The 26,011-nt window shown below is 50.5% G+C and overlaps 1 protein-coding gene across 1 annotated transcript in view; it reads right to left on the bottom strand.

Annotated features, from left to right (window-relative positions):
- Positions 1-675: 675 nt before the first annotated feature.
- LOC140698889 (uncharacterized) overlaps positions 676-26,011 on the bottom strand; it is a 142,472-nt gene continuing 117,136 nt past the window's right edge. Inside the window, exons 14-26 of the mRNA XM_072970748.1 lie at positions 15,353-15,540; positions 14,956-15,154; positions 13,264-13,380; positions 12,671-12,845; positions 12,471-12,552; positions 9,149-9,235; positions 8,658-8,814; positions 5,617-5,745; positions 5,141-5,273; positions 4,700-4,753; positions 4,229-4,423; positions 2,351-2,460; positions 676-954 (exon numbers count right to left, since the gene is read on the bottom strand). Of these exons, the coding sequence (XP_072826849.1) occupies positions 15,008-15,154; positions 15,353-15,540 (335 nt within the window). The 3' untranslated portion in view covers positions 676-954; positions 2,351-2,460; positions 4,229-4,423; ... (7 more) ...; positions 13,264-13,380; positions 14,956-15,007. The remainder of the gene's footprint in view (positions 955-2,350; positions 2,461-4,228; positions 4,424-4,699; positions 4,754-5,140; positions 5,274-5,616; positions 5,746-8,657; positions 8,815-9,148; positions 9,236-12,470; positions 12,553-12,670; positions 12,846-13,263; positions 13,381-14,955; positions 15,155-15,352; positions 15,541-26,011) is intronic.

Genomic DNA, 26,011 nt, shown 5'->3' with positions numbered 1-26,011 from the left:
TGACAAAAGCTGGGCTCAGTAAAGGGTTCAGTAGAAGGCACAGACCTGAGGGATGCCCCAGCAATAGGCAGGAGGTAGGGCCTGGTTTATACTGCTCTGGGTGTATCCCAGACTCATCCGAATACGAAATCAGAAATTTGCAAAACAGCAGAGCTGGGGTGGGTCATCTACTCCAGACTCCTCACCTTACAGTTAAAAGGGTGGCAACCCTGACAGGCAAAGCAACGTGCTAAAGGCAGAGCGTGGAAGTCGCAGTGCCAGATGAAACGCAGCGTGCAACCCCCGTTCAAGGCCGCTGACTCTGACGACGGGGCCAAGGTTTCCAATGAGGAGAATAAGACAGTGTAAATACTTTGTTCCCCCTAAAACCCCAAATGTTTTTTAAAGGCACAAAAACTCACCTTAACTAGATCTCTTCTGAGGGGGCTCTCTTCTGCTTCTTCGTCTTTCTGTCTCCATTTCCCTCTCTCAGACACAAACACATTCAGTTTTGTGAAAGGGGACTTCCTTCCATACAAAGACAGACTTCACATCTTCAGAAAGATACCTGAGAAAGCACGTTTCTCAATTCAAGTCTTTGTGTGAGTTCTGGGCAACTGGCTTATTTTCTAGAACAATCGGTAGTTACAAAATCAGGAAATCATCTTCCACAAAGGCAGAGTTCTGGTCCGTGTTGATAAAGTTGGGGATGTCACATTTCATGAGTCTGTTCGGCTCCTCCTCTGGCCACCTGCTGCATCTGATGGCTTCCTGGAGCCGAATAACACTGTAAAGGGCTATGGTAGGGATACCAGCTTTGGCCTTGTCCAAGTGGTCCACTTCATTGATGTAGCAGTGAAAGAGGGACCTAGATTCATCATTGCACTGCCAGAGAACACCTTGGGCAGCAGCGGTCTTCCAAAGTCTGACACAAAGCTGTTGAGTCTAAATCTCTTCTCGGGAGACTCTGCATTGCTACAAAGAAAACCAAAATAAAATATCGTTCACAGTGTAGCTCGGTGACCTGAAGAATCATAGTTTTTGCCATCTACTGAGAGTAAATCCCTGCACAGAGCATGCTGACATGCACTGGAATTGAAAGACATCACTTCTGAACACATACAATTAAACTCAAGGCAAAAGTCTAAAGTGAGGGCCCATGGACCATCCTAAAAAGACATCGTTCCCTGAGAATCCTCAATATTGGTGCCTCGCACACCAGTGTTTCTCCGTGGGACACTCAGATCTCTTCATCAGGATTCGTTAAAGTGCTTCTTAAAATGCAGAATCCTGGGGTGCACACCCTCAGAGTCTCCAGAGGTAGCGACTGGTAGTCTGTATTTTCATAGCCACCAGGATAACTAAACATGCTCAGGTTTAGCACCGCAGTCTACATCGGGTCACCTGAGCATCGACAATTCTGTCTCACGGGATGGGGGGTGCCATGTGTGTCAGGGTGCTGTCCTACCCATGTGTCTCCCCTGATTCTCAGAACTGACAGTGCTGCCCCATTGGGCACGAAATACCACCGTTTCACAATGCATACGCAGGGCGCCCGACTGAAAAACAATCAGTGATAGGAGAGGGGACAAAACTCAGCTTCCTGTTACCTTGTTTCACTTACTGTGGGACGAGTGATCAATTCAAGGGTAATAAATCAGTGAATGAGTGAATAACATGACTCGCATTAGTCCCACGAGTGCCTGGAAGAGCAAGCCTGGGCACATTGAGAACCATAACAGCCCATCTACTTAAATGTCATCCTCCACAGATCTATGTAAAGGTTACTTCCACCCAGGCAGTGACTCCAGAAGGGCAAGAATCATGTATGAACACACTCTCAAATCCAGAACAGAACCTGACAACAATTAGGCTCTGGAGTCTGTGTTTAGCGAGTGTGGAATCTCAGTGATTCCAGCTCTTACACCTTGCCTTCCCATCCCACCACACACGATATGGCCCTTATGTCCAGTTCTCCCGGGGCTGGGGCTACGGAACCCATTTATAGGACTGGAAGAATCTGATCATTTAAACCATCCCCCAGATTATCATCAAGAGTCACCTGCATTTCAGGGATCAGTAATCCCAGAAGCTTTGCAGTTCAGGCAGCTGAGGGATTTTTATATCAGCTCTGCCTTCTACTGTGACTGCCTGGGTGACATCAGACAAGGAATTCTGAAAAGCCTGAACTTTTCCTTTCAGGAATAATCTAATTAACAAATCTCGTTGACCACTCAACAAATGTGATGTGAAGATCAATGATTTTACACAGGAGTACAACATTCACTAGGTCGTGGATTTAGAATCAGAGGAAAATCATTTTAGAAAGATTGACAGAATGTAGCTTTAATGCGAATTTAAGTATTCTTACCTTTCAGTAAATCATCTTCCCCTACTTATCACTTCACCCAAGTTTAAAAGATGTCTGAGAACAGGGATGAGTGTGCCAGCAATCTGAGACCCAATAACCTAAAATGTCACCTAGGAAAAAGAGGGGAGTAACACATTTTTAAAAAGCATGGCGAGGATGGCGGGGCCATCCCCAACCCCAGACTAAGAAGCTCTGAGTAATAGCTTTCCTGCCGGCCTGGGGCATCAGCTGATGTGAAAATCCACCCAGAAACCTCACTGTCCAGCAGCTCTTCCATAACACAGGCTACACTTTCTCAGAATTAAGAATTGCGTCCAGTAACCACTTCGCTGAAGAATAAAGACAAAGGAGAACAAGAGAGTTCTGCCCCTCCCAAGGGAGAGCCCAGACCTCGGGCTGCATGCACTGCGCCCACCTCCCTGGAGAAGAATAAACTGGAGAAGGGCGTTCTGCGAAACTGGGGCAGCAAAGGTTGAGATGGGAACAAATTGACCAGCTGGCCAGGGACAGCCCCCTCCGTCGCTGCCTTGGCGGCTGCCTCAGCCCTCTCAGCCCATCCTGCCCACCTCTGGTGGCTAAGCTGTCAGGGAAATTGCTTTGCGATCTGGAGCAACAGAGGCTGCCCACAGGCCAATCTGCGGAAAAGATGGGCGCTAAACCCCCAGCTCCCGAGTGACAGGCTCCATACCCCCGCCAACACCCCGACGCCCCCGCACCCTACCGCAACCCCGGGGAAATATGACCCGAAGAAGTATGACCTGGGAACGAGGGGCAGCAGAGGCCGCCCCCACGTCAGGCCTGCAGAGAGATTGGAGCTTATCCTCCAGCTCTCCAGGGGCAGCCCCTGTCCTCTCCACCTCCTGATCTCACCGCGCCCACCTTCCAGGAGCAATCAGACCAGGTGTGGGGTGTCAGGCGAATCTTGCGCCAGAGAGGACGTCCCCAGGCCAGGTCAGGGGAGAGGAGAAGAAGTGGCCCCATTAGGCGGGGCAGCCAGCCATCGCAACTGCCTCTGCCCCTTGACCGCATCGGGCCCGTCTCCCAGGAGCAAGCTGACCTGGAGACGGGCATCCGGCTTCTTGGGCAGCAGAGGACGCCCCCAGGATTGTTCGCGGGGAAAAGGAGAGCAAATTGACAGGCTCCGCGCTGCAGGTCTTCTACCCCCGCCATCGCCACCCCCGCACCTTAAAGGCACCGCCCAGGGCGCCCCTCCCCCAGCAGGCTGAGTAGGACACGTGAGTCTGGTGACCTGGGGCAGGAGAGGCCACTCCCACACCAGGCCATCGGGGAGACGGGAGCCAATCCACCAGCTCCCCAAGGCAGCCCCTACCCCCGCAGCAGCCACCACTCTTGCCCATGACCTCACAGTGGCCTTCTCTAGGGAGCAGGCTGACCTGGAGAAGGACGTCCGACGAACTTGGGACAACAGGGACCGCCCCCAGGGCAAACCATGGGGGGAAGTGGGAGCAAATGGACAAGTTCCATGGGAAAACCTGCCGCTGCTGCCACCACCCCCAAAGTACCAAGTCCAACTCCCGGGGTCAGGCCGACTAGGATACACGCGTCTCGTAACACAGGGCAACAGCGACCGCCCCCAGGACAAGACGCGGGGAAGATGGGAGCAAATGGGCCGCTCCCCCGCTGCAGGCCCCCGACCACCGCCACCCCTGTACCCTGACTACCCTGCCTCCCGCCCCCAGCAGGCAAAGTGGGACAGGGGTGTCCCGGGACCTGGAGCAGCAGAGGCCGCCTTCAGGCCACGCGGTGCAGACATGGAGCTAATCCACAATCTCCTCCGGGGCAGCCTCCCTATGCCTGCAGCCACCACCTTACCAGCCCCCTGACCGCACCGCACCCATCTCCCAGGAGCAAGCTCACCTGGAGTCGGACCTCAGGCAAATCTCCGGCGGCAGACGTCGCCCCCAAGCCAGGCCGTGGGGGAGAGAAGAAATGGAGCAACTCCCTGGAACACATCCCCTGCCCCTGCCGCCTCCGCCGCCGCCTCCCAGGAGCAAGCTCATCTGGAGACCCGCGTCCCGCCTCTAGGGCAGCAGAAGCCGCCCCTGGCTCCGCCTCCGGGGAGAGCGGAGCGAATTGATCGGCTCCCCCGCGGCAGCCTCCCTCCCCCCGTGGGTCCCGCACCTTAACGGCCCCGCCCCTACTCCGCACTCAGCAAGCTGAGTGGGACAGGAGTGTCCGGCGACCTGGGGAAGAAGAGGCCGCTCCCAGGCCCAGCAGCAAGGACAAGGCAGCTATTCCACCCGTTCGCCAGGGGTAGGCCCGCTCCGCCCCTCTGCCGCTGCCACCGCCCTCTGACCTAACCGCCCCACCTCCCAGGAGCAAGCTTACCTGGAGTGCAACATCTGGCGAATCTCCGGCGGCCAAGCCCCACCCCAGGCCAGGCTGCAGGGAAGAGAAGAAATCGATCGGCTTGCCCGGGGAGCCTCCCAACCGCCACCGCAGCAGCCGCCGCCCAAAAGCATTGCAATAGCCCACCGGGGTCAGGCTGACTGCAAGGATGTGCACTTGCCTTCTTATCCTGGCCAGGTCCCTGAGCACCTCCCTGCATCCCTACACTCCCTGCACCTCTGCACCCCTGCTACTCTCTGCAATTCTGCATCCCTCCACCCCCACATCCCCTGAAATGCCTGCGCCCTCCACAGCCCCTGCACCCCTGTCACCAGTTACACTTTTGCACTGCTTACACTCCTGCACCCCTGCATGTCCCACACACCACCTCTTGGGCCTTTGGCAGAGTCTCTGCTGTTAGACCAATGCACAGTGACTCACTCTTTGCCAGTATATGATGCATCAGTGGACGTCAGGGGTTGCCTGCAGGAAGGTACATGTTCCCGGTCACTAGCCTGGGCCACTAGGGTGATCTCTGTGAGGTCACCCAGGACGGGTTCAGAGATGCTGTTCTCTGGGAAGAGAGGAGTTGAAACCGGTCTTGAGGGCAGAGCTGTGCTCACCAGGCCGTCCACGCTTCATGTTTTACACAGGGCTTCGGAGAAGTGAAATGGATCCGGCCAAGTAATACCGGCCTGCTGTGAGCCCACCTCAGTCCTGGGCTCTGAGTCAGACCGACTGGCTCCCTCAATCAGGGCCCAGTTTGGGCACCTGAATGGTCCCTTTGAGGCATCCCAACAGTTCTCAGGATGAAGTCTGGCTGCTTCCACCCCATGGCCCTCCCTCCTACTGTGCTGGCCTCAGGAAGGTTCCTTATATGGGGAAGAAGGCAGCCCACACCCTACCCCACCCCTCACCTTTCTCTAACCCAGGCTGGTGCTCTCTCTGCCCCTCAGAGTCTGGGAAGCCATCCCTCTTCAGTTATGTCCCTTCTGAGATGGACTTGCTTCCACTCAATTCTAGGCGAGGATGCACCATGGAATGCACTGGGTAAGAGAACCAAAATAAATAATTTCTTCTGTGAGGTTGTCTGTTTATCTACTGGGGCTGGGCTGTGTGTAGTTTGCTACAGCTATTGGTGTGAGAGGCTAAAACAGCCTGTGTGTCCTTGTTTTCATCTCCCCGCTGTCTTTGGGTTTTCCCTAGACACTCCTGAGACATTTACTTCTGTTAGTATTATTCCTGTTATTACACACGGGCCCTACTGACATGGAGGTAAGGTGTTGGGGGAGCGGGACAGAGCAGGGCATCTGCAGTCCTGTGATAAGTTCTCATTGAGCCTGTGCCCTGAGCTGTGACCTCCACAAGTGTGTCTCTTTCCCCCCACCCCAATTTGGGTGACACAGAAGGGATTTCCCTTCTCCCAGGTTGGTTAGGCTCTGGTAAAATAATTTCTCATTAAAAAAACAAACAAAAAACAACTTCCCCCAATGAAACAGAATGTTCTGGGTGTATTTCAATACAGTTATTTTCTCCTCTCCAGGCAGGAAGCATGAGGAGTTATCCTCTGACCTTCATTCTGAGAACAGGACATGGTCCTGGATGTAAAATACATGAAAAAGAGCATGGGGCCCCTCTGACTGGCCCCCTGGACTTGTCACACTCTGATTTCCCCACACTGAGCCTCCTGCTGGCCTCAGGGACCTGTTAAATCTGCCTGCCCCCAGGGTTCTTACAAAAGCAGGTTCTGCCTTGGGAGCTGTGACTCTCCAAGCCTGCCCGCTGTTCCCTTTGCAACCTCTCTGAGTTGGGAGCAGCTTTCCCTCTCAGTCTTCTGGGATCTAAGAAGAGCAGTGGGTTTGCAGCTCCCTCAGATCTGGTGTTATTTTCAGGACAGGAGGAAGAACTTCTGAGCTCCACACGAGCTGGACCAGAGGCTGGAATCCTCCCTTCCTCTGCTACCGTGCAATCAGTGGCTGTGGTTCTAGCCGAGTTTCTGAAGATGTGGACTTAAACACACATATCCCAGCCCTCACAGGAGCACACAGTCCCATAAATCCCCCTAGTTTCCACTGGTAACTATGGAGCCGATGGGGACACGGGTTTCGGGACCACAGAGGCCTGACTGCACGACTTGCTCCGTGGCCTATTTACGTGGTTGCTCCGGGCCTTGTCTGAAGTGGCTTGTTTACCACACCTGGTACGTGGGAAACACAAAATAAGTACTAGAACCTTCACTTTTTCTCCCTCCAGGGCCTTCAAACGTAGAAAGTAATAAGTGAACTCAGACAGCCTAGTCACCACAATGAGGTCCGTCCAGCCTGGCTCTCCTGAGTGATGGGCACTGACTTGCACCTTAACTCGGAACAGTAGGGGAACTGCCTTCCTCTAACTGGGCCTCTCCCCACACCAGGCACGCCCGCAGCTCAGACGGGGCCAGCTCCCCCACTGAGGTGTGTGCTGGTGGCTTCAGTGTGACCTGGCCCTGCCGGGACATGAACCTGCAGTGAGTGAGGTGGAGGGTCGGGTGGAGGGGGGTCCCTTCTGGGGTGGCAGGGGGCCCGGTAGCACCCCTCCCAGCCTGGTGCCTGGGGCTCCCTAACACCTCCTACAGCTCCTGGGTTGGCTCCGGTCCTGGCCACTCCACACACCCTCCCAGTATCTTTTCATTATGTCCCTTTTCTGCTTTTATCAGCGAGAAGTGGCTTCTGTTGCTTGTTCAGTGAAACAGTACATCGGGAAACCAGACTACTTCTAACATCAGTAAAATACCAACCTCGGTCAGCTCGCCGGGCAGACCGTGCAGCACAAAGGCCTGAACAGGGCTGTGCGAACGGCTTACGTGAAGGGTCCTCAGCATCTGTCTTCAGAGATACAGAAGCTGATGGTTCAGGTAAAACCTCAGGGTGGGATTGAGGAATCCAAAGCTGGTTGGTTTCAAAGGCTAATTGGTCAGACCAGACCCCTGAGCTGTGGTCAGAAGCCTGGCTCAACGTCACGCAGACTCAGCGCCCTAAGTGCCGGGTGGGGCTGGTGCTGTTCCCTTTGCAGGCTCTCGTTGGGGATTCACTGTAGCCCCTTAAATACAGCAGAAATTCCAGCCCCATTAGCCCCCACCCTGAGTGTTCCATGACACAAATCCCGGGAGTGTTTAATTTTCATCTTTGTTTAGGAGGATGAAGGTGGTTCAAGAGAAGACATAAATTCACACTTAGTGACACAAGGTCACAGCCAGTACTTCCTCCACGGAGAGCTATGTGCTCCCACAGTGGTGGCTGGGGGCTGGGCAGAGACCCTCTGCTGGTCCCAGAGGGACTCGCTCATCTGGCCACAACTCATGGGTTGGACAGAAGATCCAGAGGGTGACAGAGCATCTTTCCTGGGAATTTGGAACTGACACATAGAAATCAAGTTCACTCATCTGGAGTTTGGCGGAGGGGAGGGGCGGTGGTTGGAAATCAAATGAAACCAGAGCATGAGAGAAACTTAGAAGTGAAAGAGCGAGAGACAGAGAGACTGAGCTTGTGAGAGCAAATAGTCAGAAAGAAGGCAAACAATCAGGGGACAGAAGAATTCCAGCTCCTGACTGTGTAGTCTGTCCCAGCCCATCAATGACCCCGCGAGATGTTTAATAACATTCCAGTTTTGCAGATTAGGAAACAGGCTGAAAGAGGTGGGGGCTGGGTTTGGGTGCACAGTTAATTCAATTGCCACTGGACCCCACACTTCCCATTACCTGAAGGCACCCTAATCCTCACTGGGACCCCTGTGGTCCCCTGACAGCCCAGCACCCTGATCAAAGGGACCCTGCGGGAGTGGGAACCCCTCTTGAGTGTGGAGAGTTCCCTGCCCCGAGATGCCATGCATCAGCAAGCTCCCGCTCACCCCAGGTTAACATCAGCCCAGCTGTACAGTCTCCCAACCCGCTTCCCTCCCTGCCAGGCACCCCCATCCTTACCACCGAGTGTACTGCAGGAATTCAGGCACAGGGATGCCCAAATCAACACGAGCCCATCGGCTATAGAAAAAGCAGACTCCCAGGCCCACCTGGGTTGCGAGGGGACAGAAGGTGTCCTCAACTTTCATGTGTCTAAGACAATCTTCAGCTGGAGGTTCTAGAGAAAAATAAAAGGTCCAAAACATAGTTCGGTGAGGAATTCCTCCAAGGACCTGACTCCAGTGTCTACAACCATGTGTACCTACCCCCGGAATTGGGGTGAAGGTGGATTATTGATCAGCACAACCCCTGGTGGCCCAGCTCCTTGGCTTGGCTGCCCAGAGGGGGCTGGGGGAATGGGTAAGGCCAGGGCACTCAGGAAAAGCACAGAGGACCTGACCTCTCCCTTCTGCACTCGTAAACCCTTCCCCAAATCTCAAGGCATTGGACAGAGATCCGCCACAATAATGAGATGCTCCCATCTCTTCACTCACTCCTGTCGGTTCACTTACATGCTGAGCATCCACTGGGTCCCAGGACAAGACACATAGGATGGCTGATGGGACAGGCTTGGTCCTTCCCCCTGGAACCTGTTCAATCTGATCAAAGAATGATCACTTATAAAGAGTTTCTCAAAATTATACAGAGACCAAAGACCAACTGCAGAGTGAACCAAATTTAAAAATATATATGAAGATCCCCCAGTCTCCCCGCCTAAGGTTAACAGCATAAAGCAAAAAGTTCTTGCCTTTAATCAGCAGGGAAGTTGTCACCCCCTCTCAGGTGGAAAGGAGAGTTATTCTTTGAGCACGTCACAGAAGTGCTCCATCGGATTGGACCAGGGCATCTACATTCATTCAGCAAATGTGTATAAGCTCCTACTACATACGGGAATCTCCTAACTAGACCGTTCCCAAGGCTCTCGGGCTTTATCAGTCAACAAAATAGACATGACTCCCCATCACTGGGGGCTCAGAATTTTAGCAGAGGAAACAGGCAGCATGTTGGGGTAGCAAGAGTTTGGAAAAATTTTTAAAAAAGAGTGATATGAGCAAACTCGGGTGATGGCGGTGGGGTGGGAGGCAGGCAGGAGAGAATAAGGCAATCCTGGCAGATCTCACGGAGTAATGAACTTGAAGCAGAATAGATCCGGAGGAAGAAGGAAGAGCCGGAGCCAGAGGCCCCCAGAGTGAGGGGGAGAGTGTGGGCAGAGAGGCAGAGCACGCCGGGTCCTGAGGCCTTTGTGACGACTTTGGCTCCTAATGACATGGTGACCCGTTTAGTGAGTTTTGAGGGGAGGGGTGATGTAGTCCAACTTATGCTTTTGTGTTTGTGTTTTTTGGGGGGAAGTAATTTATTTATTTTAATGAAATGTGCTGGTGATTGAACCCAGGATCTCAAGCATGCTAAGCATGCGCCCTACCACTGAGCAACACCCACCACCCCCAATGTATGTTTTTACAGGCTCCCTCTGACTCTGTGTGGATGAGAGATTGTAGGAAAGCAAAGATGGAAACAGAAGGCTATTGGTATCCAGGAAAGGCTGAAGGTGGCTCTTAGGAGGGCGGGGAGCAGAGAGCAGGTATTTAATTAAGACAGAATATCCAGAATTTTCTAACAAGCTGGATTTGCTGTCTGTGAGTGTAAAAGAAAGAGAGAGAAAGGACATGGTTCCAACATCTGGGCCTGGACAATGGGAGGGATGTCCTCTCCGGATGGGAAAGGGGATGGGAAAAGGTGGGGCTGAGCAGGTGGAAAGGGGCTGGTATCAGCTCAGTTCTTCAATGTCATGGTTAAGGGGTGTGTTACATATTGCCACAGAAGTGCCTAATAGGTAGAGGAATCTGTTTTCTTTTTCTTTTTAACATTTAAAAAATATAATTAAACATATTAATTGTATTATGTGAATGATTTGGGAATTTTGTTTCATGCCAAGTTATATGTTATATATAGCCAAATGGAGCATATATCAAAAAGGGGAGAAATGAGGGCTTTCACATAAACTGACTGTCCGTAACGTAGGTAAAACTTCAATAAAACCAGTCTTCAGGGCAAAAACCTCATCTCGGTGTTACATAAAAATAAATGAAAAACGACTATGTTGATGTACCATTATTTCATGTTACATAATAGCCCCAAACTAACAGTGTTTAACTATGAGGCTTGTAGAAATACTATTCGCTTTATTCACATAAATACAGAAGTGCAGAAATGTTCTAAGGTAGAATTAGCATCTTAGTGGAAATAATACATATTTGAGCATTTTACATGATATATATGTACTGATTCAAAATTTGGAAAAGTAATTTCATAGTAGAACATATGTATGAATGTGAAAGCAAGATGAATGAAAGGAAAAGAATGTGATGTGAGTCTCAGGGATAAAGGCTCAGATGGAAAGGGGAAATCAGGGAATTTTGGAGAAATTGAGAAATTGATGGCATGCCAATTTCCAAGGCTGGGTTGCTTCCACCAAAGGAATAGCAGAGAGAGAGAGGAGAGGCCCAGGAACCCACCCTGGGGAACACCCACAGTATATGTTTGGAAAAAACAGGAGACATTGGCAAAGGACCAGCCAGCAGGCCAAAAGCAGAAACAGACAGAGAGATGGGCTGGGGGTTGAGTGAAGCAGGAACACGGGGTAGGAGGGATGGAAGAGCTGGGTCAAATGCTGCCGAGGGGCCAAGCATGATGAGGAGTCAAAATTGACCACTATATTTAGCAACATGGGGTCACTGATGGCCTTGACAGGGCAGTTTCCATAGAGCGAGGGATCAGGCGAAAAGCCAGAATGGGTGTAAAAGGGGATGGCTCAAGAGAAGATGCAGACAGTGAGTTTAAACAACTCCTTAAAGATTTGCTGCAAAGACACAGGGTGGCAATTGGTGGGGGTGAATTAGGGTCAAGGAGTGCTGTTGGTTTAAGAGGATGGACGTTTATATACTGATGGTGCCAACTAGCAGGAGAACAAAATAGATGAGGCAGTGAAAGAGAGGATGGTTTTGGGAGTGACAACCCAGAGAAGATGGGAGGGATGGGGCCTCGGGGACTTTTGGAGGAACTGGCTTTCGATGCCAGTTTTAATAAGCGGTGGGGCACCGAGAGTGAGGTCACAGACATCAGAAGGCGAGCGGATGTGCTGGGAGTTGCTTGTGAAATTTCTCTTCTGTTGGCTTGTTTGCTTGTTCAAAGTAGAAAACTAACCTTACCAGCTGAGGAACAAGGAGGAAGAAAGAGTTACTGGAGCCATGAGCAGAAGATAAGAAAGAGCCTTCCAGGGAGAATGGGACAGTAAAAAGGGCAGGGGGAGGCGGGGGAGTGCGCTCCCAGAAAGTTACATTTTCTCTTTGACGTCCCCAAATGTGTGACGTGTTATTACCCTTCCTGCTGTCTACAAAATAAAAATTAATTATGGTTCAGAGGAAATGCTATTTCATTCTAAGAGGCTGCCTGTTTCTCAGGAATGGTCATCTTAAACTGCAAATATTACAAACAATGTTGAAAAGATGAACCTGTGTACCTAAAATCCCCTATTTTCTATTAATCTGTTTACTACTTAGTTCCCCTATCAATAACACATAACAAATACTGCCATGATGGAGGTACACCGATACTTAAAAGGAAATGAGATCTGTATCCTTTTGCTAAATTCCATGGCTTCCTTAATATGCAGTTCCACTTGGAATTTAGGAATGTCTGGTATAAGAAGTGAGAAACAGTTTGAGAAAATCCCGGCTCAGAATTATACATCACAACCACATCTCACAAGTATATACAGCCGTAAAAAAGTTTAAAAGCAAAACTCCGTAACTACTCTTAAAGACCTTTGCAAACCTGGGCCTGCCAAGATGTTTCCAAACTGGAAAGGAACTCCAATCTCTTGCCTGGTACCGGACCAGAGGCTGGCCAGCCTTTTCTGTAAAAGCAAGAGAGTAAATATTTTCAGTTTTGCAGATCATTTTGTTGTAACCATGCAGGTAGGCAATAAGAAAGCTAAGAGCACTGGGAGATAGGAAACAAACGGGCATGCCCACACTCTCCCTTCCACTCAGGGCAGCTTCTCTGTGGTGGGGAGCTTTGCCACAATCACTTGCTTCTTTTTTCCATTGGTTTCTTTGTTTCCACCTTACTGCTCGAGCTCAGAACTTCAGGTGGGCCTGGTCCTTCAGCATCCATGCAGAGAAGGCTGAGCGGGGTTGGGAACCCCACCTGATGGAGAAGAGAGATTACTGGGAGGGACATTGTGGAGGCCACCATGACACGAGACAATCACACCTTCCGGGGTGAAAGGGAACGAAGACAAGGGAAGGACACAGTAGTGGGACCCCTAGGTCGCCTGCCAGGCTTGTTCTCCCTGCACGGCAACCATGGGGGCCTGGGGGGTGTTGGGCTTCAGCTACGGTGATTAGGATGAAGGGACTCAATATAAAGGACCCTCCAACTCCTCACTAGGTTCCAAACGCAGCCCCTCTAAGTCCACCCTCTGAGTTTCTGGAACTCTGCTGGAAGAATACATGAGCAGGCCAGAACCAGAGCCCAAGCCAAACATGACAGGGGCTCGTGGGGCTGTAACCCCATGCTCAGTGGTCGGGGACTCCTTGCAAATCTGCAGAAATCCCTGTTCCACCTCATTCCTGGGAGAAACCCCAGATCTCCTCCTGCTCTGTCTGTTCTTCTCTTGAGGCTATTGTCCTGGAGGGATGTTGAGTCATTGAACCTGGTCCTCGAAACGTACATAAGCAGCCTGTTCAATAAAACAAATTATGCACTTTTTCACATTTGCCAGTTTTTTGATTCCAGAAAGCCTGTGGGACTCATTCTCACAGTCTCCTGTGCCCCCACCACATGGTGGCCCTCTGCTCATGTAGACACGATTTCCCACAACTGCACCCTGCCTCCCAGCTTGTCAGAGGGGAGTGTCCCACAAAGACACAGGTGTTTGTGAGGATCCTGTCCCCCAGCAGAAAACCTGCTCCTGGAGCCACGGTCAGGGATCTGGCCTCCTAAGCCGCTCAGCTCTAATTCAAAGCCTAAAGTGGGGGCCCCGAACATTGCTGAATGACTTTCTGAATCACCTGGACTGGAGGGGACTGATTTTCTTTCCAGGAATGGAGGTAGCGCAGCCTCCATTTTCAGGGCTGACCTTGACGATGGATCTAGTTCCCCCGACTGCAACGCAGGAAGGAGTGGCCCTTCCATCCCACAGGTTGGAGACCCAACCCAAGGGAGTACTGAAGCAGTGCATTGCTGCCAGGTCCAGCATCCCTGCAGAGTGGCCTCTGCCCTTGAATGACCCCCTTCCCAGGGCCTTTCTTGCCCGGACACCACCACACCCCAGGCTGTGCCAGAGCTCTGGGGCTCTGCGTGTCCAGGGCACACAGGTGGCACCTGAGCCAGGTGTCCCCTGGGCCTCAAGGGAGAGAGGTCTGCTTCTGCATCAGGGGAAGGTGACCCCACAAGGCTGGCAGGACACTCTCAATATGGACCTCCAGGAGCCCTGGGAGCAGTTTCCCTGCAGGTGTTAAGAGCCATCATCAGGAGGGCAGGCCCCTCTTTGTGCAGACCATCCAGCAGTGCTGGGCCCACGTGCTGACCTCAGAAATCTACATGCCCCCACGATACCCCAGGCAACCTCACAACTTCGTCACTTGGTGACCTGGGTACCACGAGCTCCTTGGCCATCCCATGAGGGTGGTCCTTGCAGGCATGGTCTCCAGGTTCTCCTGTTGAGAAATCCCCCTGGGTTTCTGTGGTCACAGAGCAGACACCAGAAGATTCTAGTCCTGCAGTGACCCCCACAGCAGTCAGCTCCCCTGTGCATGTCCAGGGACAAATGACAGCAATTTATTGCCAGGAACCGTGATTCCATACTAAGTTCAGGATCCTGGTAACTCACTCTGCACCCCAAAAAGCTTCCATGAGAAATGTGTGTATTGGGATGTCTGTGCCCCTAGAAGAGCTGTTCCTGAGGGTTCCTGGGACCCTCCAGCCCCTCTCAAGGTTCTCAGATCCTGGGTCTAAATTTCTATCTGCCTCTTTTGGTGTACGGCCACCTGTGTCTCGTGGTCACGGGTCACTTTATTGCATGACTTGGCATGTTCTTAGTGCTCGTCCTCCACCCCTGCACTAGACTCCCAAGATGTTCCCACTGACCCTTGGCTCCCTGGGTGGCTCAGGGGGCCCTAAGTCTGCACCCTTCACTCTCCTCCTCTACCCCCACCTCTGGGGCCACCCCTAGGTGGACTTGGAGGTGTTTGTAAATGAGTCTTACACAAGGACATATCTGGACAAAGCAGGACCCCACCCCCGGAAAACTCACCTGCTCCCTTCTCAGAAGAGGACCCCACAGCCCCACATTGCCTCCCAGGGGTCTACTCAGGACACAGTCCCCCAGTTCTGGGCAAGGTGTCTCCCTGGAATCCTTGCTTCCAGGAAGAGTCTCTCTGTCCTTCTTCAGAGTTTAGAGGTGTTCCCATGTCCCTGACCACCAAGATGCCCAGCACAGTCCCTTCAGTGACCTGGAGAGACAAGGAACTTATGTGGCCACAGGTCTCACAGGACACACCTGCTGGGACCCCAGGCTAAAGGGCTGTCCTTCTGCCTTCTCAGGTGTGGCTCCCGTGGTATCTTTTTGCAGGGGGCCCAAACGGGGAGTGTGGCCCAAAGCAGTTCATGGGGCTCTCTGGGCAGGGAAGACTTGGGCCAGGTGGCCTTGCCTGGTTTCCCTGCTGGGCCACTCTGAAAACCCCCGCTCCTCTGGCTGTGGCTGGAGGCCCCTCAAACCTCAGGGCGGGGCTCTTTCTCTCAGCCTCCACTGACTCCAAAGCCACGCTGGTGCTGGCGAGGGGAAAGAGCTTTCTTGCCTTCTTTTGGCCAAGTTGCCACAGGTGGATGCTGCGGGGAGCTGGAGAGAGAGGTAGCACTTGCTCAGATGTGAGTGGTTAAGCAATTTGACACCCTGTCAACTAGCCTTAAACATTGGAATGAGGTCTTTCCCGGTAAAGCTGGAAGTTACTTTCAGTAACTTGTCTAAAGATTTCTTTTTTTTTTCCACTTAAAGACTCATAAAACCTCTCCCAGGTCATTCCTGGTATGGACCATTATCCAGGGATCAATCAGGAAATGCAGGAGGAGAGGGGTGGGGGTGGGGGAGAGGGGAGGTTAGATCAGAGCCCACGGAGAGGAGATGCCCCTCCCAGGAGCCTCACACTGGGCAGTGGCTTCTGGCATCCAGCTCTCCTGTTCTCAGGCCCATTCCATCTGCGGGGTTTTCCAAAAACATAATGGTGGAAGGGCCATGGAGGACACCTAGAACTTCCAGAATAGACAGGGGGAGCAGAGTTACCATGCTGGCCCTGGGTTTGGAGACAGACCTGCAGTGGAGACCACAGGCTTCTGAGAAGCCAGTTTCGAAATAAAGGCAGTATGCACTGGAATACCCGGCTCGAGAGAGTGCTTCATCATAGACATGTAATTTACATAGTTCTCACCACTAAATTCTGTGTTCCCAACACGCTACATGAATGACGGCTTCAACACACATTCATTTCTGAGATGTGAAAAAGTGTAGAGCCGCTCTTTCATCCTGCATAATGGGCATGGCTACACTTAAGAACACTTACCAAGATTTCTCAGCAAGAGCCAATTTCGAAATAAAGGCAGTTTGTGCAGGAAAACCCTGTTGGAGTGAGGGCTTCCCCATACACATGTAAGTTATAGAGTTCCCCTCACCATGAAACGCTGTTCCCAACATGCTACATGCATGAAGGCTTCGACACACATTCAGTTCTAAGCTGTTAGCATGTGGAGAGCCGCTCTTTCATTCAGCACAAAAGGCATGGTTACACCCAGGAAGATTTACCCAGATTTCTCAGCTGCTTCCTTCAGCCAGATTCAAAATAAAGGCAGTTTGTGCTGGGAAAGCCTGTTGGAGCGTGTTCAGAGCTGTTTCGGGCTCTGTCCCAGCTGGAGGGTGCAAAGCCCAACCTCCAGAGAGAGGGACCAGGACCCCACCCGCCAGGTGGTGTTGCCTTTGTAGGGGAACAGTGATCTTTGGGTAAGATATATTGCGGCTCTCTCTAAAAACTGCTTTGACTTAAGTTTCCATCCTAGTCACCAGTTCCAGGACAACAGAAAAGGCATACCCTACATCCCTTTGCACTCAACTCTTCCCAAAAGAGCAAATATTTGTCCATGAAAATACCAGCTGCTCTTCTAAGGCCCACTAAATACCCAGCAGTGTGGGCGGTGCACTCTTGATCAGGGACAGGTGGAGAGGGAACAGCGGTCCTCCAGCAGGCTTGGCCTGGTGTGGCAGCTGCGCTGTGGGTGCGTGGTGGGGAGGGAATGCAGGGAATCCTGTTTGAGGGGCCTCTGTGCACGCCTGCATTATAGTCTGAGGTTTCATACAAAGGCTCCAGGCATCCTAACTGGTCAGATACAGCCCCCACCCTTGGGCTGGAACCACCAGGAGATAAGTACCTGTAACAGGGACGGTGCCTGGTGTGGGGAGAGGTCATGGGACCCTCCGGGGGCAGGGGCGGTGGTGCTGGGGAAGGCAGGGGATGCAGTGAAGGGTGGAGGGAGCAGGGTCCTTTGCTTGGGGGTGCGAGTTCTTTGGGAGACCACAGGGAATGGCACACATCATCCCCACCCTATACCCCAAATTCCTAGCCCCGCCAACACAGGGGCTGCTCTGCACCCTCTCAACGTGGCTCTCCTGTAAGACCGCACCCAACCAGGCATCTGGCACCCTGCCCTACCTCCCCTCTTGGGACAGATCCCGTCTTCTTGGAAACTGCCTAGCAGCGCGTATTCAAGGCCGGCAGCCGGCCTGGCAGATCTGCACTTCAGGTGCCCTACCTGGCCAGCCGTGCCTGCCTGGGCTCAGTCCTCTATCTTGCCCACCGGTAGCCTGGGTCCACTTCCGGTGCAAGCGGAGGCCGCGGAGCCCTGGCTGAGCCCCGCACAAGGACAGGTGAGGGTGCCCCCGCCCCGCTGCCCCGCCGCGGCGCCCACTGTTGGCAGCATTGCCCCAGCCTCCGGCCGGTGCCACCTGCAGCTGAGGACCTCCGCGCGGCCCCGCCCGCCCCGGCCCCGCCCAGCTGCCCCATAAGCCTCCCCCCACCCCCGTCCTGGCCGCACCCTTGCTCCCATTGGCTCCGAAAGTTCTGCCCTTGCACGTCTAGCCTCGGGAGGACGCAGACGCAAGTGCTAGGGGAGGGCCCCGCGGCGTTGCCATGGATAAAGACGCCGCGCTCCTCGCGGGCTGGCGTGCGCTTCTGGGGCAGGCAGCGGGCTCCGGAAGTGTGCAGCTGCCCGGGGCCATGGCGGTGTTTGCTGCTGGGGATGGCGGCTTGCTTGGCCGGGCCACTAGTTCTGGCCGCGTCAGTCGGCGGCCGACATCCTTTCTGGGGCGGCGTCTCACAGACGGTAAACGTACGGCAGCGCCGTTGGCGGGGCCAGTGGACATGGACCGGGGTGAGATCCGGGTTGGTGTGGCGGCCGGGGAGGGCTGAGGTCATGATGGCAGCCCTTCGTGGTGAAACAATAAAATGAATAGCCATTTTCACAAGACCTCTGTGTAAATCTACTAGGGAACTTCATCCTGGACTGAGGAAGAGGACTGGGGAGGAGGGGGCATTCAGGGGCACAGAGAACCATGGGCCACCTGTCCCACGATGGACTTTAGACTCACCCTCACCCTTCAGGAACTACTAAATACACACAGACAGAGTGCTATGGACAAGATTTTTTTTTTTAAACAAATCCCTGAATCCCTAGCAGGTCTTGTTTCTACCCATACACAAATGGCTTATGTGCATAATGTTTCACAAAAGCCTTAAAATATTATCACCCCAACTTGACACATCAAGAAACTGAGGTAGAGAAGTTTATCACATTCTACAAGATTAGAGAGAGGCCACGTCAGACACCGTATTTAAATCCAAGCCCCTGCTCCAGTGCTCACACTAGAAAGTGTGACATACTGCCCCTTTCCTGCCCTCTCCCTGCAATCAATCTCTGAAGAGTCTTTTCTGTGTCACCTGGAATCACAATCACATTCATTTTCCACAAAGAGCTATGTCACTCCTTGGAGGACTTTTCAAAATCTAAAGGGTTGGTTTGAGAGGAGAGATTTGCATTTTCTGTTTCTCAAAGGAAACATGGCTTTAAAAGAAACTGAAAAGTAGTTATCTAGTCTAAGCCCTCATTGTGCAGAGAAAAAACCGGAGGCTCAGAAGAGATGAGGAAAGGGCCTTATTAACAAATATTGCCTCAGTGCAGCACCAAGCCAGACCTGGCACTTCTAGGGGAGGATCTGGAAGGCCCAGGAGAATGAGTGTTAGAAAACAGAAAGAGAAGAAGCATACAAGGCCCCGTCTCTTCACCACCATAACATGAATTTCCACCAAATTACCCAGAATGGGTGCAGCCAATATTAAGTTTGTCAAAAGAGGTTATAGAATTCTCAACCATAGTGGAAATTCCAACATTTACTAGTGCTTTTTTCCCAGTTCAAGCATCAATTCAGTGGGCACTCTGTACCAGGGACTACACGAGGCCTGGGGTTCTCCCAAATACAGATCTCTATTACCACGTGTGCAAACCACATTAAGGCCACCAGAAGAAAAGCGCCCACAGATAAGATGGAATTACTGAAACTGAAAGCAGCAAAAGAGCATATATTACTAGGAAAAACGGTGCTCCTAGTAATGGACACATGGACATAGAATGCAAACTGTGTTTAGCAGGCAGGAAAGGGGGGATTAACAGATACAAACTAGTAAATATAAAATAAATGACAAGGACCTGCTATATAACACAGGGAACTATATTCAATTTCTTGTAGTGATTTATACTAAAAACAATCTAAAACATATATATATACATATGCATATGTTTATAACTGAATCTCTGCTGCACACTTGAAAATAACATTGTAAATTGACTACACTTAAATAAAAAATAATTTTAAAAAATAAGTAAAAATAAATGCAACGCCATTAAGAAAAAATAAAAGAACTCTCTAATCCCCTTAACTGTAGGTGGTCGAGAAATCTAGCTGCAAACACCAAGTCCACTGGATCACTCCAGCACTGGCTGTCACTCTTTCTGACCATCAGAGAGTCACTTGCTTCACTGAGGTTACTTTTCTCTTCTGTGAAAGGCTACAGTTGCAACTAACGATGTATAGAATCTCATCATTCACAACCCCAAAAAGTAGTGAGAACTTCACATGGGTCAGGCTCTGGTCAGATGAAAAGATAGGGTCCCAGATATATTCATGGGTAGAAGAAGTTTATGCCATAAAGTTATAAATTCTTCCTGTTTTGATAGACAGATTCATTTCAATTCTGGTTAGAATTCCTACCAGACTTTTCTTGGAATATAACAAGTTAATTTATGGTCAGGAATAGCCAAGAAATTTCTTTAGAACCACCACTTGGGAGGGGTGGATAGGTCATTCATTTCCACTGCTCTTTCTGAAGTGATGAAAACGTTCTGGAATAATAATGGATGCACCACTGTGAATATGCAAAAAGCTGCTGAATTGTACCATTTAAATGGATGGAATTCATGGTTTGTGAACTATATCACAATAAAACTGTCCTATGAAAATTATTTCTTGACAATTATTTTTCAGTTTATACACTAGTCTGTCCCACAATTTAAGAAAAACAAAAAACCTAAACAAGCCAAACTATACCAGGAGCACTTTAGGACTGCAATATGCCTGGGTCTCCAAGGCCTCTGGTGGTGCTGTTCCTGTTAACACACAATAGCTGGGCTGGGCTAGTTAGGGACTGTAACTATCTTTTGAAAATCGAGGATCACTCCTTTCACCCTGGGAGAGGGAAGGAAGGAGGATGTCACAGCCTCATGCCTTCAGCACATTTTTAACAGAACCAAGCCCTGCTTTCACCACTGCAATCCCTCTCACTATAAAAACACGTGACATCAACAAGCACCGCCATCATAACACCTGAAAGTGTTCAAGGTACTTACCTGAGGCAGAAACATGGAAGGGGGAGACAGAACCTCGCTTAGCAGTGACGCTCCCTTTTCCCGACTCCACCAGGAGAAGCTGGGCGATAGAGCCGGAGGCTTTCAGCCCAGGAAGCAGCGCCCACGCCACAGAGCTGGTCCTCAGGGAGCGGGAAAGGGAGAGCAGGGCAGCCCCGGGGTCGCGGGGCAGGGAAAGCGGGGAGGGGGACGCGGGCTGCAGCCTCGCTCTGAGGACAGCTCCAGCCACAGTCCCAGGCGCCCGCCCCCGTCCGGGTCCGCAGACCCCGCCCGCCCGGGACACAGCCCGCCCAGGGGCGGGGACGGGCCGCCGAACGAGAAGAGGAAGCCCGGGAGGAGAGGACTAGCGGGAGGGAGAGGGGAAGGGGACGCCAGCCGCGGACTGAGGGGATCCCGGCTGGGTGAGAGATGGCAGGTGCACACCAGGCCCTGGACACTGTGGCCGGGACGCCAGGGCAGGTGGCGCTGGCAGAGGGGTCTGGCCTGAGCAATTCATCTGAACACGGGCTGACTAGCGCCCTTGGGGTCTGTGACAGGCGGACCGCCCTCCCGCAGCCGCCTGACCCCTTTCCCGGGAGCCCCCCACCTTGCACATCCACAGTCAGAGGCCCCGACCCCAGGCAGGAACCAAAGGCCTACCGGGCGACGTAGTTGAGAAGCCTTTGGGCCCGATCCCCGGCTCGGATATGGAGCTCCCAACCAGCGGACCACTTGGCACTGACTGCGCATGCGCAGGAGGGCCAGCGATCCTCTCTGGGTTCTGTGAGAGAAGGTGGGACAGCGAGGGAGGGAGAAGATGGGAGCGGGTGGAGAGGACGGGAAAATTGGAGGGATACAGATGGACAGGATGAGCAGAGAGAAGGAAGGGATCTGGAGAAGGGAGGGTCTTAGAGGAGTTGGAGAAAAAAAGCTTTACCTCTGGGGCACCCCTAGGCGGCAGACCTGCCTCTGTACCCTTCTGTTACCCTTCAAGCCCCGCAGCTCAATTTTACCACCGTGATCCAACCCTCCGTCCGATGCTTCTGCAGAAACCCTAGGGAGATCACACCCGTTGCCCCCACGCGGAGCTGGGTTTTCTGTTGCTCTGAGAACCAAGCACCCGCAGGTGTTGTCGCTCAGAACTACCTTGGGAAGAGCACATATTCCCCTTTTACACGCTGGGAAACAGGCAGGCAGGATCTCTGCCTTAGCTCCACTGTCCCAGGTGTTGGGCTGGCGGGGAGCGGGATGGTACAAGATCAGAGCCCCAGACAGAGCAGACTGCCTGAGTGTTGGTGCATAGTCCCCATCCCTCCTGGGTAAACCATACACCACCCTAGTGGAAACATCAAGGGCTCACAGTGGTTTCCTGGGTGTGGGAGAGCTGTCCTCATGTGAAGGAAAAGTCCAGCTGGGCTAACAAGCTAAGTCACAAATCTAAGTGTGGTAAGTGTCAGTTTACTGATCTAAATTATGCTGGGCTATCTCGTAAATCTGAAGTTTAGTGTCAGTTTATTGGCCTAACAACCTAACTCGTAATTCCAAGCTCAACAAGTGTCAGTAATGTGATCTGTTACAAATTGATAAGCTCCAGTGTACTTATTCCTTGCTTTTTGTTCTTTGAGCCTTATTGGCTAAGCCCCCTTACTTGTAACTAAGCCTTTAAAACCTCATGTGCACGTCTTGGAGGTACTCAAAACTTCGGAGCCGAAGCCCCTCTGAGCCCACCGGCATAATAATTCTGAGTACTCCAACACTCCGATTGGTGCTTTTGTCTTGGCTGGCCTGTTTCCATAACACTCAGCTCCAGTGCCCAGCTTTCTAGGTAGATAGGAGTGTTACCAAGTCGAAATTAATTCTCCTCAGTGCAGGACAGGCCAATAAGGTGGGAGACCAGATGTTGGGGCATGGAATAGCAAGTTTCTGTAGACCTAGATGGCAAACTAATGTCCTGGAAAACCATCTCCCCAAGTCACAATTCAGGCTCCTTTCCAATGTGCTTGGTTAGTGCAAACTTCTTAGTGTAGGAATTCCTTCTTGTTAGAATCCTTTGTTCTTGCAGCTATCTGCGTGGGTCAGATCCCTGTAAACCTCCAACAAAAGAAACGTTATTTTCTATTCTGCAATTTGCTATCTTTTAATGAATGAAAAAGTGTTAAATATCCTTAAAGGTCAGAGCCTTCAGAATAGGGTCTCCTGTTTATTTCAGGCTCTAGGCAACATTGTTTTACAAGCAAGATGAAGCCTAGGTGACAGAGCATAGGGTTAAATTCAAAGGAACAAATCTAATATGGAGTCAGATTTGTTCTGTTATATTACCCGGCCAGATGCCACTTGAGGATTTAAACCCCTTTAAGTTAAAAATAACTAAAATTTTAAAGGAATTTACATACATAGGTGGGAATGTGCAAAGCATATCTGGAAAAGCACCCAAAGGATAGTAAACAGAGGCATCTCCAGAGAGGGCTGAAAGAACAGAGGATGAGGGAAAACATCTTTCACTTGTGTATTTTTGTTCTCTGAGTTTTTTTTAAACCATTTCCTTGTATTTCTTTTTCAGATAAAAGAAATGTGTAATGGAGCAAAGGAGTAATTAGCTTAGCAAATACAGCAGCCATGGAATCACTAGTCATCACTTTTGATTTAAGCCAGAAAGCATTTTTTGACTCTCTCCAATGTGCTCTGTCCTGTTTTAAGACTTCTATTAATATTATTATTATTATTATTATTATTATTATTATTATTACTATTACTACAACTACTACTAATATTACTATTACTATTATTACTATTATTTTATGAAATAATAACACGGTTTACCTCACCCCTGCCCATGGCTGGTGGAAAACCAACCGAGTTTTTCTTGAGTTGTTTTCCAAGGAGTAGAGATGAGTTTATAAACAGAACACATCTTCAGGGTAATACAGGCAGAGTGCTTTTCCAGCAGGCCAGAGAGCTATGAAGTGTTTTCAACAGAGGCGCCCAGAAGCTGAGAGAGAATGCCTCCAGGACACTACAAAAAGCTGCCCAAACTGCCGTCTCCATGGTACTACTGAAATAGGAAAGAACAAATCTGACTTCATATTTGATCTGTTTCTTTGAATTTAACAAAGCCAAGTTAATATCCTCCGGTCTTTTCATGGGTTATGATGTCACAGAGGAAACGGACAGGTCAACAAGGAATCACTCTGCCGTGATCCCGGAGCCGGGGAAAGGGATGGGCTGCAAGATGTATGAAGCAGCCGCAACTGTGCCCGTGCTTCTAGGCAGGTATCCAAAATCGCCTCGACAAGGTGTCAAACATTTGTGCCCATGCCCTCATCAACAGACATGTATTAAAGACAAATGGAAACATATAAAAGGCCAATACCCTTGCTGGGTACACCGTCCAAAGAACAAAGTCTCAGTTTGACAACTGGCCATCTCGGTTCCATGGGATTCATTCTTGGAGAACCTTAAAAACCACTCTTCTGTCCTCAAGAATTGCTGCATATTTGTCCTATCTTTGGCTCAGGGATGGAGCACGTTCAAGTGAACTTTAATGTCTGCACAGATTTGACTGTCTTTTTCCAGGTTCACTTGTCCATTCCAAAGAGGCTTGAGCTATGTCCATCTTCCGTAAGATCTATTCCCTCCAGTGACAGCTCATTGAGCCTGCAATTAAAAGCCAAGTGAACAAGACTGTCCTCAGCTAAAAAGTTCACCCACCCTTCACTGTTTTCTTAATCTCCTCTCCTGGCTAATTGCAACAGACTAACACCTCCCTCCACCAAGATACCCAACTATGTCATTTTTCTCCCCAAAGGGAAAATAAGGTCCATAAAAGAGGAGACAACTCCATAGTCACCTCTGAATTCTTAGCATATAGTAATGTCAATAAATACAACTCAGATTATTGTTAGTTTCCTTTAAAACCTTTCTGGTTATTTGAATGAGACCTTGGAAGAGAGGTGTTTGCTGTCCACTATCTTGATCCACAAGACTCTGGAGGCCTTTTTCGGAATAGCTGTTCACTGATTCATTCAAAACACAACTTATCAATCAAGGAGTAGCTGTGGTTTTCTGCCAGGAGTTTGTGGTCACTCTCATGCCAGAACAGCTTTAAACTATATCCTTAATTTGGATTTGTTATTTTTCCCCTCTTCCACCAAAATTGACTTTTCTTACTTTCTTGTCTTGAGGAATTTTTTTTTCCTATTTCACCCTTTAGTAAAGCAAGATTCTCAGGATGGGCTTGGCCCATTTTATGATCACCCATCCAACTCCTAGTGTGAGAGGTCTGGGGCTCACCTGCTTCCCTCCTGTCAAGGCAACTGAAAATCAGTTCAGGAGCCAACCAGCACACCACGGCTTCTAACGCTCACGTATCTCTCAGAAACCCTGCTTTCTCGTTTGTCTTGGCTTCTGAGAATTTTCCCTCACTTTCTTGACAATGAGTTGTGCAGCTTGAAAGATGAGGAAGGAAGGTTTTATTTCTCAATCAGCGTTTTAAGGAACTTGTGTAATGAAGGTTTTCAGGAGTTTCTAGAACCCTCCATTGCCGAGACAGAAAACACACTAGACATTTTCTAAATTTAGTTCTCATGTGCATTTTTTCTTTGCTTTTTTTTTTAACTGCTAACAGACATTTTTTAATTAAAAAAAAAATAAGGCCCCAAAAAGAATAGAACACTGAAGGGGCAAACAAATTAACGGGCAAAGACAGAAAAATGATAACTACTCTACAAAGTTAATATAATACATACACTATGTATCAGATCAGCAATTCTCAGTAACAGCTAATTGAAACATGACCATGAGGTAAAATTTCTCTCCTGTCAGGACATGGCCAACAGAAAATACAATTAAACCAACAAACTAATATCCTAAGTCTGGCGAGGTACAGAAGTCTACAAGCTAAATGTGTCTTATTCTAGAAAAGAGGGAGTCTCACCAGCTCTTTTCTGTGGAGCCTGAGCCCACGGGAGGACGGTGAAGTGAGCTCTGTAAGTACACAATTAGCAAAGTGAGTGATGAATAAATAGACGTGAGCTTTGATGACAGGGATAATACTACTATTCGTTTGTCCTTTAAAGTATGACTTCACGTTCAGTGATCAATACTTCAGCGTCCTTAGGAGTTGAGATTTTAGGAAAATGCACAACCTGGGCCCAGATCTCCTCTTTAAGCTCGTGACACTGCAGTTAGTTGTCTCAAAGGCAGCTCCAACTCCACATGCAAAGAGCTGACTTCACGGTGTTCCTCCCATAGCCGTCCTTACCAGGGCCCCTGGTAGGGGGGTAAGGTCTCCCTGCGTCTCCCAACTCAGGCCCATCACTCACAGATGTGAATGGACCCCTCCTTCAGGGACCAGATATCCTCAGACTCCG

The sequence above is a fragment of the Vicugna pacos genome, chromosome 10 (assembly GCF_048564905.1).
Source record: "Vicugna pacos chromosome 10, VicPac4, whole genome shotgun sequence".
Classification (NCBI taxonomy): Eukaryota; Metazoa; Chordata; class Mammalia; order Artiodactyla; family Camelidae; genus Vicugna; species Vicugna pacos.
The sequence above is the reverse complement of the archived record's forward strand: the minus strand, read 5'-3'. Positions and strand labels throughout refer to the sequence as shown.